Source organism: Pseudorca crassidens, chromosome 9, assembly GCF_039906515.1.
Source record: "Pseudorca crassidens isolate mPseCra1 chromosome 9, mPseCra1.hap1, whole genome shotgun sequence".
NCBI lineage: Eukaryota > Metazoa > Chordata > Mammalia > Artiodactyla > Delphinidae > Pseudorca > Pseudorca crassidens.
The window spans coordinates 11,017,501-11,034,602 of record NC_090304.1 but is presented as its reverse complement, the minus strand read 5'-3'; the positions used below and the strand labels follow the sequence as shown (position 1 = coordinate 11,034,602).

At 40.0% G+C, this 17,102-nt stretch overlaps 3 protein-coding genes across 3 annotated transcripts in view; 2 read left to right on the top strand and 1 right to left on the bottom strand.

Moving 5' to 3' along the window:
* STX3 (syntaxin 3) overlaps positions 1-17,102 on the top strand; it is a 145,225-nt gene that overhangs the window by 85,219 nt on the left and 42,904 nt on the right. The gene's annotated exons all lie outside the window — the stretch shown is intronic.
* TCN1 (transcobalamin 1) lies at positions 292-13,715 on the bottom strand. Its single transcript, XM_067748891.1, has 9 exons — positions 13,529-13,715; positions 10,779-10,958; positions 9,617-9,757; positions 8,095-8,250; positions 6,538-6,725; positions 4,190-4,376; positions 2,699-2,885; positions 695-813; positions 292-522 (listed from the first exon to the last, which is right to left on the bottom strand). The coding sequence occupies exons 1-9, from the start codon at positions 13,638-13,640 to the stop codon at positions 461-463; spliced, it is 1,332 nt and encodes a 443-aa protein (XP_067604992.1). The 5' UTR covers positions 13,641-13,715; the 3' UTR covers positions 292-460.
* OOSP3 (oocyte secreted protein family member 3) overlaps positions 15,124-17,102 on the top strand; it is a 24,560-nt gene continuing 22,581 nt past the window's right edge. The window contains exon 1 of the mRNA XM_067749793.1: positions 15,124-15,132. Coding sequence (XP_067605894.1) covers positions 15,124-15,132 — 9 coding nt within the window. The remainder of the gene's footprint in view (positions 15,133-17,102) is intronic.

Genomic DNA, 17,102 nt, shown 5'->3' with positions numbered 1-17,102 from the left:
TGTATGAAGCAATATGTCCACTCAGTTCCTCCCTTGCATCTGGGTCTCAGAGAGCTCAGTCTCCCTATGAACTTTCTCCTTGATCTCATTGGTTGCTGCTGCACCATTAGACCCAGAACTTTATCTCCATTTTCCCCAGTTGCCCAAGGTCACCCAGATAGTTAGCAGGGGAACCTTGAGTAGAACTCAGTTTATTAGACAAGTGGGTCTAATCTCTTTCACTTTGTTTCCTCCTGAGGTAGTTCTTCTCTCTAATAGTAATTCCCTTTTGCTATGAAATTATTAGAACATGCTCTTTTTGTATAGTTGTTGATCTTTTATTGAACATGCGAAGAGAGAATTAGAGGTTATTGACTATGCTATTGGGGTCGAGATAAGTGAAAAGGAAGGTGTAAGATCAATTTCCACATGGAATCTCACTACAAAAGGGTTAGACCCAGCTGAGGATGGTTTGGGTTTATTAGTATGTGCTCCAACGAACCTCCAAATATTCTCCATTTTTGACAACATAACTCCCAGGTCCTGAAAAGGAAGAAGAAGGAGAAGTGGGTCAAATGATTTGACCACCAAATCATCAGATAATGGATATGGCTCTCCCAGCTCCTTGGCACGTTCCCCGCCAAAGCTTACACCCTCACACCTGAATGCTTTGGGCATCTCACTCTGTAGCGTTGTTTGTCGTACTCTCCCTTACCTTGGCTCAGCGGTTGGCCATTGCTCAGAAGTTGCCAGTAGGTTCTGTCATTATTGTTGGCGCTTATGTTCTGAACAGTGGTGATGTAGGGCCCCCATGGGCTGTCCTCCGTTTCGAAACTGTGGGGGACAGTGAATGGGTTCCAGGAACTTAGAATGGTCGAAGGCAACTCTCCATGGGCGTTTCTCAAACTTTAACACACCTAAGAATCACTTGAAGATGCTTCAGAGTATGCAGATCTCCTGGCCCTATCCCCAGATACCTTGATTCTGTCGGTCTGGGCTGGGACCAGGAATCTGCACATTCTATAAACATTCCAGGTCATTCTGATGCAGGCCCTCCTACAATCCATGCAAAATTAGAGAAATGATTCCCCTGGTTTCTGCCCCTCCTTCCTGCCATAGTAGACACTTTGCCATCAACAATTTCAAATCTTCTACCCAAGACAGTAACTGATGAAGACACTAAAGCAGTACAAGAAAGTGTTAATTGGTTGTCCTAGAGGCACTGAGGAAAGAGGAACAGGAAAGGATAATTTAGTAATTCATACCTGTTTATTAAAAAGTGACATAGTCAATGTCTTTTTCACATTCTTTATTCACATTTCTCTACCTTCCTGGGAACACTTGAAAGCAGGCTTTATAGTTATATATATACACATAGACATAATTTTCATATATATACGATTTTCTCTGTCGCATCTTACAGCATGTTATTAAATACAATAAGCTATTGTCAGTTAGGTTTAAGGCGCCAAATAAGCCATATTTTTCAGAGGCAGAGTCAATATCTTAATTTTAATATTTGAACTCTCTAGGTCAGGGAACCTTAATCTAGGAGTCCATGAACCTCCTGAAAGGTGGGGGAGGCATTTGTAAGACCTCTGATGTAAATGATAAGTTTTGGGGACTTCCCTGCTGGTGCAGTGGTTAAGAATCTGCCTGCCAACGCAGGGGACACAGGTTCAAGCCCTGGTCCGGGAAGATCCCACATGCCACGGAGCAACTAAGCCGGTGTGTCACAACTACCGAGCCTGTGCTCTAGAGCCCACGAGCCACAGCTACTGAGCCTACATGCCACAACTGCTGAAGCCCGCGCACCTAGAGCCCATGCTCCGCAACAAGAGAAGCCACTGCAATGAGAAGCCAGCACGCTGCAACGAAGAGAAGCCCCCACCTGATGCAACTAGAGAAAGCCTGCATGCAGAAATGAAGACCCAACGCAGCCAAAAAAAAAAAATTAATTAATTAATTTAAAAAAAAACGCACATGTAAAAAAAACATAAATGACAAGTTTTGCACTCACAGACTTAGAGGATTAACTTACGGTTACCAGGGGTAAAGGGTAAAGGGTAGCGGGGGTGGGGGATAGATTGGGAGTTTGGGATTGACATGTACACACTACTATATTTAAAATAGATAACCAAGAGAGACCTACTGTATAGCACAGGGAACTCAGCTCAATATTCTATAATAACCTAAATGGGAAAACAATTTAAAAGAATGGACACTTTTATGGGTATAACTGAATCACTTTGCTGTACACCTGTAACTAACACATCATTGTTAATCAACTATACTCCAATATAAAATAAAAATTTTTTAAGAATGACACATTTTGTGTGTATATTCCTTTTTCTGGGATGAGAATCCCACTCATCTGACTTTCAAAGGGGTCAGTGATTCAAAAATAGTTAAGAACCACTGTTCCAGACACAAAATGTCTGACTTAAGAGGTTCTATTTATTGAAGGAGTTTAACTGACAGAAGAGGGATCCCTGGTACTTATTTATCTATTCAGTGAGCAATAATTTAATACTTGCTACATGCTAGAGGAGGAAAAATTTCACCTCCCTTTTTTTAACCCCGGCCGTGCGATGTTGGTGAACAGCAAAAGTACTCACTGGGAGGCGTTTTAAATGTACATTGTATTCAGGTGCAGATGTATTCTTGCTGAGTCATAATCCCATTAAATTCCTTAACCTTAGGTTATGTACAGACATACCAAAATGCAGCCTTATTTTGTTTCTCAGCTGCCACCATCACATCGAGGAAGACAGAACCCTTTCTCACGGTGACTTTGGTGGAATTGAAAATTTCATTGATTTGCACAGAGTAATTGACTGAAATATTGGAGGGTGAGATAGTAGGTGTCACAGGTACAGGCTCATCTGTGGAGATGTTGAATTTATCTGGCAGAGACAGAAAGGCAGAGAAGAATTATTATAAGGAATAATAAAAAATGAGGTCAGAGTCTGCACACCTATCCAAGCCCTATGCAACGATTCCTTCCCTTTATGCAGAGGAAGGTTTGTGCAAGGAGCGAGGGTCAGCAGTCACGGGGCAGATCTCTCATATGACTAAAGCACAAATTAAAACCACACACTACTCACCGGCTCGTGCGGGCTTGTGCCTGCGTCAGCTTCCAGCTGTCTCAGCAATTCAATTACCCCATCTCCCATTTCCCACAGAGGCTCCTGTTTTTTTTTTTTTTTTTTTTTTTTGCTTTGGTGCAGCATACAGTAATGCTTCCCACCCCCTTTTTTTTTTGCCTTTTAATTTTTTTATTGAAGTATAGTTGACATACAATATTATGTCAGTTTCAGGTGTAAAACAATGATTCAACATGTATATTCATTACGAATTGATCACCATGGAAAGTCTAGTAACCATCTGTCACCATACAAAGTTATTACAATATTATTGACTATATTCTCTATGCTGTACTTTATATTCCCATGAATTATTTATTTGACAACAGGAAGTTTGTATCTCTTAGTGCCCTTCCCCTATTTTTTCCCAATCCCTAGCCTTTTTATTTCCTAACCTTTATTGAAAACATTATGTGCCAGGCACTGTACTAATCATTTTACATGGATTTTCTCCTTCAGTCCTTACAAATACCTATGTTACATACTATTAGCATTTGCATTTCTTATAGTAGAAAACTGAAGCTTAGAAGTTAAACATTTTGTCTAAGATCCCTAAACCTACATGTGCCTGAACCAGAAATGAACAAGATAGATAGAAGGAAAAGTCTTTTTTTGTACCTTGTTGCAAAATCAGTTGTTTGATTAATGATTCGTGCTGCAATTTTCTTATAATACTGCCATATTCTTTCCACATTGATGTCTTATGTCTCTGAGGGACCACTCATTGAGCATAATGAAAAGTCAGAGACACCATACTTTTTAGGATGGGAATGATGCTCAGAAAATCTCTGTATCCAGCAGTCAGAAAACATCCCTTCGGAGATAGACGTCCTTTAATAAACTCTACCTTGTTCATCAGTGTTTGAACCAAGAACGGCATCTACTACTCTGTTAAGGACAAATCCTCAGGGGGTTATGATCACATGTGGAGGACTGAGTTCTATCTGGGAACTGTTATGCTTTAGAGGTTTAACTGGTCACTTTTGGTCCCTGAGGAAACCTAAGTCTCACACACTTTGGGTGTTATGCTGAAAGGCAAAACAGTTTGCTCATTAGTGCTATACCTGGACTGCAGGCACAAGAAGAGTTTTTGTTGACATCCAAGTAGGTCTTTCCCATCAGGGCAGGTAAGATCTGGGCTGCAGCAATTGGCAGATGGAATGCTCCCTGAAGGATGTTGTGAAGTACTGTGTGCAGAGTTTCTTGGCAATTCCGTTTATTTTTGTAATAGTTTGATGAGACAAACAGAGCCTAACGTGTGAGAGAGAGAGAGAGAGAGAGAGAGAGAGAGAGTGAGAGAGAATGGGAATAAATGAGAGAAACTTCACATAACAGGAAAGCCTGCATCTAACTAACTTAGTAAATCTTTATTGGACATTGACTACATAGGAACCACCTTAGACCACTAAAATACCTTTCCCGCCATCAAGAAGCTTATAAGCTAGTTTGGGTGGGGAGGTGGAAATTGTTAAATCACACAAACTCTCATAGCGTCAGTGAGAACAGACTTTCTCTACCGTATTTACTCTTGTACCACTGATGCTGAAACAGTACTTGTCATATAGGAGGCAATCCATAAATAGTGTGAACAGATTCTTGTAAAGGAGTCCCTAAGATGAATGCCCTAAGAGAAGCATCTAGCGGCATGGCCTTTCCAAAGAGGAAGAGCTCATAAACATTTAGTGAGACTGAGGAAAGTCTTGGTGGAGAAGGCAGTACTTGAATAGGCTTGGTGGTATGATGGCATTTCAGTAGGTGACATGAGGAGGCAACAACCTGACCAAAGGGGATAAAGTAGGAATGGCCAGAGCCTGGCCTGGCTATGATGAGAGTTATATGCGTTTTAGTAAAATCCCCAGGGGATTCCTCCTGGCTTAGGAGAACTGGTGTAGAGGGAACACTCAGGGCAATTGTGGAAGGACAGCCCGGAGAAGGAGGTTGGGACCAGATTGGTAGACCCTTGAATTTCACGGTGCGGTGTCTGCCATCATTTGCTTGACAGTGGGAAGTCTAACAGGTTCTTGAACAGAAACTATCCAGGCAGCAGATATAAACTGGACTGAAGGGGAAGAATTACAGGGTAGGAAAAATTAAGAGGGTATTAGAGTAAGTCAAGGGCTAAAATGGACTAAACTTGAAGATGTTGCTCTGTGGTTTCTCAAGGAAGGACAGTTCTCCTTTTCATTTTTTCTTGAAGACTCTTAAAGATAACCAGGTAGTCAACCAGCATTTGTGGGATATTAAAAAAAAAACTCATCATATTTTATCTTCTCTTATAAACTGTGGTAGGTAAGCAGCTCTTGGTCCTGCTGTGAATGAATACCACCTGTAGGGTTTTTAAACAAGACCAAAGCCCATGTTCCACCCCTAAATTTCTGTATTAACTGGTTGGTTTGGGGTGTAAACATTAGTATGTTATAAAAGCTCCTCCAGGTGATTCAAAAGTGCAGCCAGAATGGGAAACCACGGTTTTATATTAATTTCAAACTTACCAAGTGTGAACAGTAACAACAATATGAACACTCTTTATGATTTGACCCTTGCTTACATCATCAGCCCCGTCTTGTAATTTTCCCAAGCACCTTGTGCTGAACCTTTTGATCTTCCTAAAATATGGAATGTTCTTTTGTACCTTTGTCCTTTGTCCTTGCTTCTTCTCTCCCTTTGAAAGTCCTCTCACCCTGAGTCAGCCTAGCAGACCCAAATTCATACCAAAGACTCGGTGAAATCTTTTTTTTTTTTTCTATAAACCTTTCTTCATCTCCTCTTGTATCTACCCCTTGGAGTTGAGTAGATCAGTGAGTAAATGCAGGAATAAATTCTCAGTCTTCAAGGAACATATACAAGATAGTGTTGGCATTGAGTATGAGTTTTGAAACCAATTATTTCAGTCCTATCACGATCTGCATCGCTCTTTGGCTTTGTACTATTAGGCAAGTTACCGGTACTCCATGGTTCACACTCATTATTATTACTTCCTAGGAAATAGAGATAATAATTCTTTCTTCACTGGGTGGTTGTGCATTAATGACTTAATGTCAATAACTACCAGATTCCACTACCACTTATTATTTCCATACCAGTAACTGATTTGGGAGGTAAGGTGAAACGCCAAACAATGGTATATGGTAAAGTGTGAAACTGCATGTGATAAAACAACAAGATAGATTGTAGCAGGCTGTAGAATTTCTTAAATGGAGTCAGGAAGAGCTTCATAGAAGCATCGGATATGGAAAGGTAAAGGAGAGGAGAATACATTTCAGGCAGGGCAGGGGAATCACATGAGTAAGATCAAAGTCAGTATAGGAAACAGAATGGATAATAAGTCTTTAGGAGGCCAGTAAGGGAGGATGAAGATGTTGCTTTTCTCCATGAATCCCTTCCCTGTCTCCTGGTTTACGCTCTGACTTACCTGCATAGCTTCTCCTGTGCTAAATATGTTTCCGAAGAGACCATCATTTTCTGCAGACAGAATCTTATTTACCAGGGATGTTATATAAACATTGGTTTTGTTTAAATCCTTTATATCTGCTTCAATCTCCTCCTTTTCTATTCTCCTCTTCACACAGGTTAGAGCAAGAACAGCCATTGCTCCAGTATCTGTCAGGAAGCAAAACACCGGTGATAGGGTGACTAACCATCCTGGTTCACCCTGGACTGAGTAGTTTCCTGGTATGTGGGACTTTCAGTACTAACAACAGGACAAATCTGGCCAAACTGGGATGGTTGGTTATGCTCGTTAATGATGGGAGATAAGAATTTCAAGGTACAGCAGTCATCCCTCTGGCACTAGCCTCTCAAATATTGCAAGATTCTTTCCTTATGTTGAATAGCCATGTACCTTGTACTCAGAAACTCACATCTTGGTCATAGAAACACATATGGATTTGTAGGTGCAAACACATGAATGGTCTGCTTTTACATACTGGTTGTTCTCATCCTTTTTTATCTTTTAGCCACATTGGCAAAGAAATTGAGAAAACCCAGGATAATACTCCAAACAAATATGTCTTTGTAAAGTTCCAAGGTTTCCATTAGACTGATGAAGAAATAGTGCTTGAGAGCAGTTCATTCAGTAAACCTTCTTAATGGGGAGGAGGAGGCAAGAGATTGGAAGGATGGAGGATAAGGTCTTTTTTTCCTGGCTCCTTACTTGGTTTCCTCTATGTTCTTCAGGCACGGTGCCTTACCTCTCTCATAGAAGAAGGAGTATAAGAAGCTCACTTTCTCCTTACTATCCTGAGACACTGAATGGTGGTTCTCTTTGAACTTCTTGGAGAAAAATGAGCTTGTGGATCTGGGCCCCTAGGGCAACAACACTACTTGTCTTAAGGGAACTTCTTTTTGGATGTGTAAGCGGATCCAGTGGGGAATTTCTGGTCCTTCTCCATGGTGGATACGCACTTTATTGATCAAACTATTGGGCCTGACCACTGGAGAGGTTCTATTATTAGGAAGTAATCCCACACATCCCAATGGTCCCAATAGATGAGAAGATTACTTCCAAATCTATTATTCTTTGGAAGAAAGATTACTTCCAAATCTATTATTTGGAAGTAATCCCACACATCCAAATGGTCCCAATAGATGAGAGAAAGGTGCAGGGTTGAGATAAATGAATTCCACCGCATTCCCTTTCTCTAATATTTATACTTCCTAAGATGTCTTATCTGAAGAGTCTCATGATCTATCCTCATTTTAAAGATGGGAAAATTAAAGTCAAGAGTTAACATCTGTTGGTTACTCAGAAGTGTGAGTAGGAACCACATCTTTCTACTATACTGCACATCCATAAAGAGGCTTAAATACTACTCAATATCCATTCTTCTAAACAAAAATTCTCTTCTGAGGAGACTAGGGTAAAGAGGATAGAAAAAATTCAAGTACCTACTGGTAGAAAAATTCAAAGAGCAAGGCCTATTGGTGCCTATGTCCTTGAAACCAAGGGAATTGGGTTTAAATGACTCACCTACTGAGAACTGGCCGCCAAAATAATAGTTTTTATTTTCAGGAGTGAAGTAAGGAATAACGTTGGTGGTTGAGTAGCTCCCACTGGACAGACACAAGGCCAGGAGGGCCAGGCTGAGCTGGTAATAGTTAGTCAGCGGATTGTCACTGTGTGTTTCTGGCAGAGAGAAAAGAAATACCTTAGTCACAGAAGTGGTACCGGAATAGTACATTTTTAACTTATTTCTACTTACTTTATCTCTATTTCTTTACATTTAAAGAGAGGTGAATAACAGAGGGGAGATATTGCTCATAGAATTGGCAAAGTTGAGAAATTTAAAGGTTCTTAAGGGCCACCAAATTCAACTCAACTCGTTTCATTTTATAACTGAGGAGATTCAGCACTAAAGGTATAAAAAATACTCCCGGCAATCCCACTTCTAGGCATATATCCAGAAAAAAACATAATTTGAAAAGATACATGCACCCCAATGTTCACTGCAGCACTATTTACAATAGCCAGGACATGGAAGCAACATAAATGTCCATCAATGGAGGAATGGATAAAGATGTGGTACATGTATATAATGGAATATTACTCAGCCATAAAAAGAACAAAATAATGCCATTTGCAGCAACATGGATGGACCTAGAGATTGTCATACTAAGTGAAGTAAGTCAGACATAGAAAGACAAATGTCATATGATATCGCTTATATGTGGAATCTAAAAAAAGGGTACAAATGAACTTTTTTACAAAACAGAAGTAGAGTCACAGATGTAGAAAACAAACTTATGGTTACCAAGGAATAAGGGGGGGAGGGATAAATTGGGAGATTGGGACTGACATATACACACCACTATATATAAAATAGATAACTAATAAGAACCTACTGTATAGCACAGGGCAATACACTGTAATGACCTATGTGGGAAAAAATCTAAAAAAGAGTGGATACATGTATATGTATAACTGATTCACTTTGCTGTACACCTGAAACTAACACAACATTGTAAATCAACTATACTCCAATAAATATTAAAAAAAAATACTATCCTGATGTTCAAGTGGTTACATAGTTAGGACTAGAATGCACAAATGTACCTCACTAGCAGCTGTGATGGTCAACCTATTTTTCCCAGTGATAAAGTACTTTTTGCCATCTTTAGCCCTTGTAATATTATAGAATCGTATGTATATGCTTTGATACTTATGACACAGTGTCTCGTATTGCTCAACTATTTCTGGTGTAATTTGTCTAAATGCCAAGCTTCTGGAGGACTAAAGAACTGTGACCTGTATGTTTGTGTGTTGGTGTGTGCATTCATCATCCAACGTAAGGTCAATGCTCAGTTGAACATATTGGAAAAGAAAACTCAAGATGCATGTTGAAAGAAGGAAGAAGGGAAAGTGATCTTCAAAGGTATAGTGGGATGAATGAAGTGAAGAGGAGATGGAAAAAATAGGGGGAAACTTCATACAGTTCTGAGTCAGTAGAGGAAAAGACAAGGATGTCCAGGGTCTCTGAACATTTGATTCTCACCCATATTCTCAATTTCTGCTTTGAATTTCTCTCCTAGTTTGCTAACCAGATGAGCATCACGTATAAACACTTCACTAGAGTTTTTACACGCTCCCAAAGCCAGGATAGCCAAGGCAAGCTCTCCTGAGGTTATCTCTGGCTCTGAAAAGAAAAGTATTCAAGTTAAACAAGGTACATGCTTATAATTTTTTTGGCCTCCTGTCTTCCTGGAGACTTATATTGCTGTCACTCCTTTCTCCTGTTCTACTCTTTACTAATATTTTGTTGTTCTCTTCTTTATCCCCAAAACAGAGCCTTTTCTAGCAGTACTGTATAAATGCAAGCGAGATCTTAATCTTTCCCATGAAATTATGGGTTCTTTCTGGAATCATGTAATCCTTATAAAAATGAACAAAGAATAAAAATAGATAAATAATAAAGCCTTGGGATTTTCTCTCCTTGTGGGTGCCGTCTTTCCTGGATAGGAATAATTGACTTGTATGTTCTGCCTTAGAGAGCGTCCAAACTCTCAGGCTGCTCCTAATTCTCACAATAATATTGCTAGGTAGGTGGGGGCGGTGTATTTCCCCCTTATACTCATGAGAAAGCTAAAGCTCGATATTGAAAAGAAAGGCTCGAAGTGGAATCTGGTCTCAAACCCAGTCCACATCTCTGTTGCTCTGTGGTTGCCTCTCGACCGTCAGCTTTCTTGGTTGTGGTCGACACCCTCTCTGGTCATGAACTCAACTATATCACATAACAGTCTTAATGGATGAGAGTCTATAATTTCTTTTGCTTTTCCTTGTAACTTCTTGAAGGAATATGATTTTCAGGGCTCAAAGAAGGAAGGCCTAGCTCTAGAGTAAGTGGCAGGGGATTGATCTTTTGAGGTACCTTTGTGTCATCTCAATTTTTTTTTGAATTTCATGTGAACTTTATCAAAAAAAACCCCACTACATACTTGTGTTAGATTTTTTTAAATTTAGGTGACATTGGTTTATAACATTAAATAAGTTTCAAGTGTACTACATTTTATATCTACCCCTGTTCACCTCACGTTTTCTACAGCTAAGATTGATGTATCAGGGATGTTTTGGACACACAATTCTTAGAACTCCCTGGAGATCATCTTTATAGATAGGTAAGTCTTTTCCTAACTCTTCCGGGGAATATAGGCACTCACCTCTTTTTTTTATATCTTCTTGAATTTGTCGAGTCAGCTGTTGTTCTAGCCTTTGGTTCTGAATCTGAACAAGTCTGAAGGTCAACAGGATGTTGGCACTTTGGATTCCTTTGGTATAGTTTGCACTTACCATTGTGTTTACTAGAGGATTTAGATAGGAGCAGTTTCCTCTGCTTACCTCTGTGGCAAGGGAAGGAGGAAATAAGAAACACACACTCGTGAAATATTAGGGCTAGGAACAGGGATGATATTAAAAGATTTAGGAACAGATGTGGCACAGGCATAGACCCTTCCAGTAGTCGCTGGCAGTGTTGCTGTAACAATACAAAGGTGGGTCTGGAGCCCCGCTCTGCCAGGTATTACTTTTTTTGCCAACCAGCATGGAAGTGGTAACTATTTTAACAACTATTCAGCCTTACCATTGTGTCCTGGCAGAATATAAGTCCTGCCTGGTAGATCTAGTACCGTTACCTAATTTGAGGCCTAGAGAGGGTATCCTTAAAGAGACCTTGGTCATTGGAGCCTAGCCCAATCTACTTTCTAGAGTCAGTTGTTTCCTTCTCCATCTTCTTCTAATTCACTTGGGTTAATGCTGAAGGGAAGAAGAGAGAAGAGAAAGAAGGCAAAAATTCTACGTGTCATTGGTGATTGAGCCCAAAGCTGCATTGTCTGATTGCCCAACTGGCCAGGCATCAAGATCGTTATTCAGCATCATGGACCCTTTGGAAAACCTTCTGGTTTTAGCCTAAGACGTGTCCAAATCCCAGGGGCAAGGATGGAGGGAGTCCCATTACATTGTGGAAATAAAAGGAGAATCCGGACCCCCCAGGAACTGGAGAATAAGAAGAGTTAACTATCACTGAAAGCATTTCTAAATATTCTTTGACCGTAATCTTAAGAAAATCCTACCCATCTCCAGATTATCTCATGGGTTTGTGGAATCGTGAGAAGAATATGAACCCTGAGTTCAGGCAGGCCTTGGCTGGATTCTTTGCTCCTTAACTTATAACTGGGGGTAAGTTACGTAACTTTCTTTTGTTTTTTTTAAATTTATTTATTTTTGGTTGTGTTAGGTCTTCGTTTCTGCACGCGGGCTTTCTCTAGTTGCGGTGAGTGGGGGCTACTCTTTGTTGCGGTGCACGGGCTTCTCACTGCGGTGGCTTCTCTTGTTGTGGAGCACGGGCTCTAGGCGCACGGGCTTCAGTAGTTGTGGCGCACGGGCTTAGTTGCTCCGCGGCATGTGGGGTCTTCCCAGACCAGGGCTCGAACCTGTGCCCCCTGCATTGGCAGGAGGATTCTTAACCACTGCGCCGCCAGGGCAGCCCCAAGTTATGTAACTTTCTTGACTTCAGTTGAAATGGTGGATAGTAACACCTACTCCATGGATATTGGATTAAAAAAACCCCACTAAGTAAACTATAAAATACTGTACATATTACTACCTCTAGCTCAACTCGAGTTTCTAAGGATCACATACTTAGAGAGTCCAGGAAATGTTATTTTCCTTGCCCACCTTTCTTCACTTTAAAAGAGAGAGTCGGGAAGATCTGAGTGGAGTGATTGTAGAAGGTCATGGTTTGTTACAGGCACAACTGGACAACTGTGAGTCGCCTCTGAGATTTTATGGAAGCATCCAGTTCAGCGGATTTTCTGGCACTGAAATAGACTTTTTAGTTCCTGGTCAACAGCTCAAATCAGCTTCCTTAACCACAAAAACAAAGTTAATTATTTTGTACAATGAATGAAACTCCAAAGCCTCCATGGAGACCCCCTGTTCTTAGGATACAACAGAAGAAATGACAGGCCAGGAAGAACAATTAGAGCTGGCATATTCGGAACTTTAGTGTTTCTGCTGTGCGATGGATTGCTTCCTGTGGGCTGTAGAGACCAGGAAGATGTAGCCGCAGCTGACACCACATTGTGGCACCATCTTTGGACTGGTTTGAAGCTCAATTCCAGGGTAAAGACTTATAATAGAGAAATCATGCACCTGTGAGCTATACCGGACTTTAAGAAATCACCTGCTTCAACACCTTTCCCTGATTATCCTCCATTTATAGACGAAGCTAAAAAAATTCAGAAACATTGGATCATTTGGCTATTAAGGGGTCAGACTATACCTGAACCAGTTTTTCTTTCTCTTAGTTAGTAGTTTTGAAATAGAATCACATACTCTCTGGAGCCTACATGCAGAGGAGAGATGATGGGTTTCTACCCACGTCCTGTGGGGAAAAGTTGAAAAGAAGAAGATGTGTAGCTTGGAATATCTGAACTCAATAATGACAAGAGAACAGTCTTCGTTATTAGAAAGAGATTATTAACATTATTTTTTTCTTCATAGTTAAACAAGGAGTTAACCTAAAACCCATAGGCTGAACTTCAGAAAAACAGATTGCATCTCAGAATCAAAAGACACCTTTCCATGATCTTGAATAATTTCTGGGTCATGAGTTTTCTATCACTGAAAATGAACAAGAATAGACAGCTACTGGGCAGGTCTGTTGTGGTAGAAAGGCTCTTAGCATAGGAAGAAGAGTTAGGCAAGTTAATGTTGAATCTATGATCCCTCTTAAAACAACGTACATTGTGGAACTTTCCTCACCATCTCCTGCCACCCTTCACATTACTCATAGAGTCCAACGGCATACAGAATTGGAATAGGGTCTTTTCTCAGGGAACTCTACACAAAGCTCCCTGTCAATAGTCTTCAGACTATCATGCTAGAGCAATTTAGGTCAAACCATACTCACCACAGATCTGGCATAGTTGACTTGGAATAAGAGAAAACAATAGCAACCCCAGTAGGCACAGCTGGTGTGATGGTCTCATCTCTCCAACAGTGTACAGGAATGGTGAGGACATGGCTGGCTGTTTGCTGGGTGATGGACAGAGGGTAATGAGAGCTGCTCCTTCAGTTTGCCTCAGTCTCTTTCACTCAAGCAAATATTGAGTAATGTCAGGAGGTGTGATCAAGTGTGGTTGTCCAAATAACGTAATAAACCAGGAAGAAGACTTGAAAGTATAGTCAGGGAGAATGAGGAAATAATTTTTCTTTGTTTCCTATCCCCAAACTTTAGGATTCATATTCCCTACTTGCCTTCAGCCCAATGAGAATAAATTATGTGAATGACTGTTGTCAGTAATGTTCTCTCTTTCCCATTCCACTTTGGTTGTATTTTATTTATGTCTCCTGAGAGATTGGATTTGATGGGGGCAAGGGCTTACAACATATAAAAATGGAAGTAGAAGTTGTAAGTCTGAAGTTGGAACAGGCAGGATGGGGGAGCCTGGCATATGGGAAGGTCTTTGGCATAGTGGGTTTTTTTTATTATTATTTTTTATTTTAAGCATAGTGGTTTTTGACCTATAATTTTTTTCCTAAGATAGATGCCCTGAGAGTTTTCTAGCCCAGGAGGAAAACCATAGAGATATACATCAAATGTGGATTTGGGGGTATGCCAGGAAGGATGCTACATGCTACATGTAGGAAATGTTGTCTATCATAGTTCTTCCAAAAACTATTAGAGAATACTCTGTTTGGCTTTACAATGTTTGCTCTGGGTCAGCAAGATGGTGGAATAGGAGGTCTCTCATATATAACCCCACAGCAATAGTAACCTTAGCAGCCATCCGTGGACAAAAGTTCCTATGTGGAAACTATGGGTTCCAGGTAGGAGGTTGTAAAACGCCAGTGGAGCCATCAAGGAGGACTGTATAGAGAAAGCAAACCAGAGGAAACAGACTTGTGTTCACAAAGAAGCAGGCAAACGTGACACCACCGAATGAAACTAATAAGTAGACCTAACAGACATGTACAGAAAACATAGGGAGGAAGCTCCTTGACATTTGTCTTGGCAATGATTTTTTTTGTATATGCAACTGAGAGCATAAACAGCAAAAGCAAAAATAACAAACGGGACTATATCAAACTGAAAAGCTTCTGCATAGCAAAGGAAACCATCAACAAAATAAAGAGGCAGCCTAGGGAATGGGAAAAAAATATTTATTAGATACCATATACCTGATAAGGTATTAACATCTAAAATATATAAGGAACTCCTACAGATCAACAGCAAAAAACCCAAATAATCCCACTGGAATATGGGCAAAGGACCTGAACAGATATTTTTCAAAGAAGATACACAAATGGCCAGTAAGTACATGCAAAGGTGCTCAACATCACTATCGTCAGGGAAATGCAAATCAAAACCACAGTGAGATGTCACCTCACGCCTGTTAGGATGGCTGTTGTCAAAAAGAAAAGAGGTAACAAGTGTTGGTGAGGATTTGAAGGAAAGGGAACCCCTGTGCCATGTTGGTGGGAATGTAAATTGGTACAGTCATCATGAAAACGGTATGGCATTTTCTTAAGAAGTTAAAAACAGAACTATTTTTTGATTCAGCAATCTCAATTCTGGGCATATATCCAAAGGAAGTGAAATCTGTATTGTGATGGAACTCAGTTTCTGTTGCTTGTTGCTGAAGAAACCAACACTGAGAAACAAGTGTTGGGTAAAGGAAAAGTAGCTTTATTTTAAGGAAACCGACAACCTGGGGAGAAAGTGGACTACTGCCTGAAAGAACCAACTCCCAACTCTTCAAGTGTTAGCCAGGATTTATATAAGAAGGGAAGCAGGAAACGGCTGCAGGCTACTTGCTGGGGGTAGGCTGCTCTTCTGTTTTCGGAGATGTGTACACTAATCACGAAGTACCTTGCTGATATTAGAACTTGAGTGTGGTCATTACATTGTCCAGATCAGCATATCTGTTCTATGGGTCAGTGGTCATATATTTCTGTAAAAACAAGAACAAAGGCAGAAACAGAGCAAAAAACTCAAAGTGAAACAGGAACCAGTCCACCAAACCCCTGAGCTTTAACTATTAACCATTCTTTGGTTGAAAAACAAGCACAGTTACAGTATCTCAGAGATATCTGTACTCCTACATTCTTAGCAGCGTTGTTGCCAACAGCCAGGATTATGGCATCAATCTAAGTGTCCGTCAACTGATGAATGGATAAAGAAAACGTGGTATATATATACAATGTGATATTATTCAGTCATGAGAAAGAAGGAAATCCTACTATTTGTGACTAAATGGATGGACCTTGAAGGCATTATGCTAAATGAAATAAATTAGAGGAAGACAAATACTGTATGATATCACTTATATGTGGCACCTAAAAAAAGTCGAAGTCATAGTAGCAGATGGTAGAATGGTGGTTGCCAGGGGTTGGGGATTGGGGGAAAAAGGGAAATGTTGGACAAAGGGTACAAACTTTCAGCTATAAGATGAATATATTCTGGGGACCTAATGTACAGCATAGTGCCTATAGTTAATAATACTGTATTGTATGCTTGAAATTTGCTAAGAGTAGATTTTACGTGTTCTCCCCCCACATACAAAAAAATGGTATTACGTGAGATGATGGAAATGTTAATTAGCTTGATTATGGTGATCATTTCATAATATATATGTATATCAAATCATCTTGTTGTTCACCTTAATATATATACAATTTTTGTCATTTATATCTCAATAAAGTTGGGAAAAAAGAGAATATATCACCTTAGCTATGGGCTTAATTATGACATCTTTTCCTCCATTTTTTTCCTCTGCTAATGCTGATATGTTGATCACTGATGGGTTTACCTCTGTTGTCCATTACAGTCGACAGATCTGTTTATTGGTCACATTCTACTACCTCTAATTCATTCAGTCTGCATTACTTCCACAGTTTTCCAATCTAAGGGGGGGGAGGGATAAATTGGGAGTTAGGGATTGACATATACACACTACTATATATAAAATAGATAACGAATAATGATCTACTGTATAGCACAGGAAACTCTATTCAATACTCTGTAATGACCTGTATGGGAAAAGAACCTAAAAAAAGACTGGATATATGTATATGTATAGCTGATTCACTTTGCTGTACACCTGAAACTAACACAACATTGTAAATCAACTATACTCCAATAAAAATGAGAAAAATAAAAAAATGTGTCATATTTTCCTAGTTATTATATCAGAAGCAATGTCCTGCAGCTAAAAACTGTTTTCTCATTTCTGGCTTAAAACTATTCTATTTAGACTTGAATACCCTCACCCTTTCGCTAAAACTGGTCTTATCGAGATCAAAAGTCCCTTCCACACTGCTGCTTTCATTGTGAATTTAAAATTCTCATTTACCTCACCTGATGACTGATTGCTCTTTTCTTCTCAAATACTTACTTTACTTGGCTGGAACACCATCCTTTTATGGAGTTTTTGTTTTTGCGGTACGCGGGCCTCTCACTGTTGTGGCCTCTCCCGTTGCAG

Coding starts and splice junctions, on each gene's coding strand:
- TCN1 (XM_067748891.1), bottom strand. CDS start 13,640: ATGTCCTCACCATTCCTGTACACTGTTGGAGAGATGAGACCATCACAC. Junction 9,758..10,778: donor AGAAGATATAAAAAAAAGAG/GTGAGTGCCTAT, acceptor TTTTCTTTTCAG/AGCCAGAGATAACCTCAGGA. Junction 6,726..8,094: donor TGGCGGCCAGTTCTCAGTAG/GTGAGTCATTTA, acceptor GCTTCCTGACAG/ATACTGGAGCAATGGCTGTT.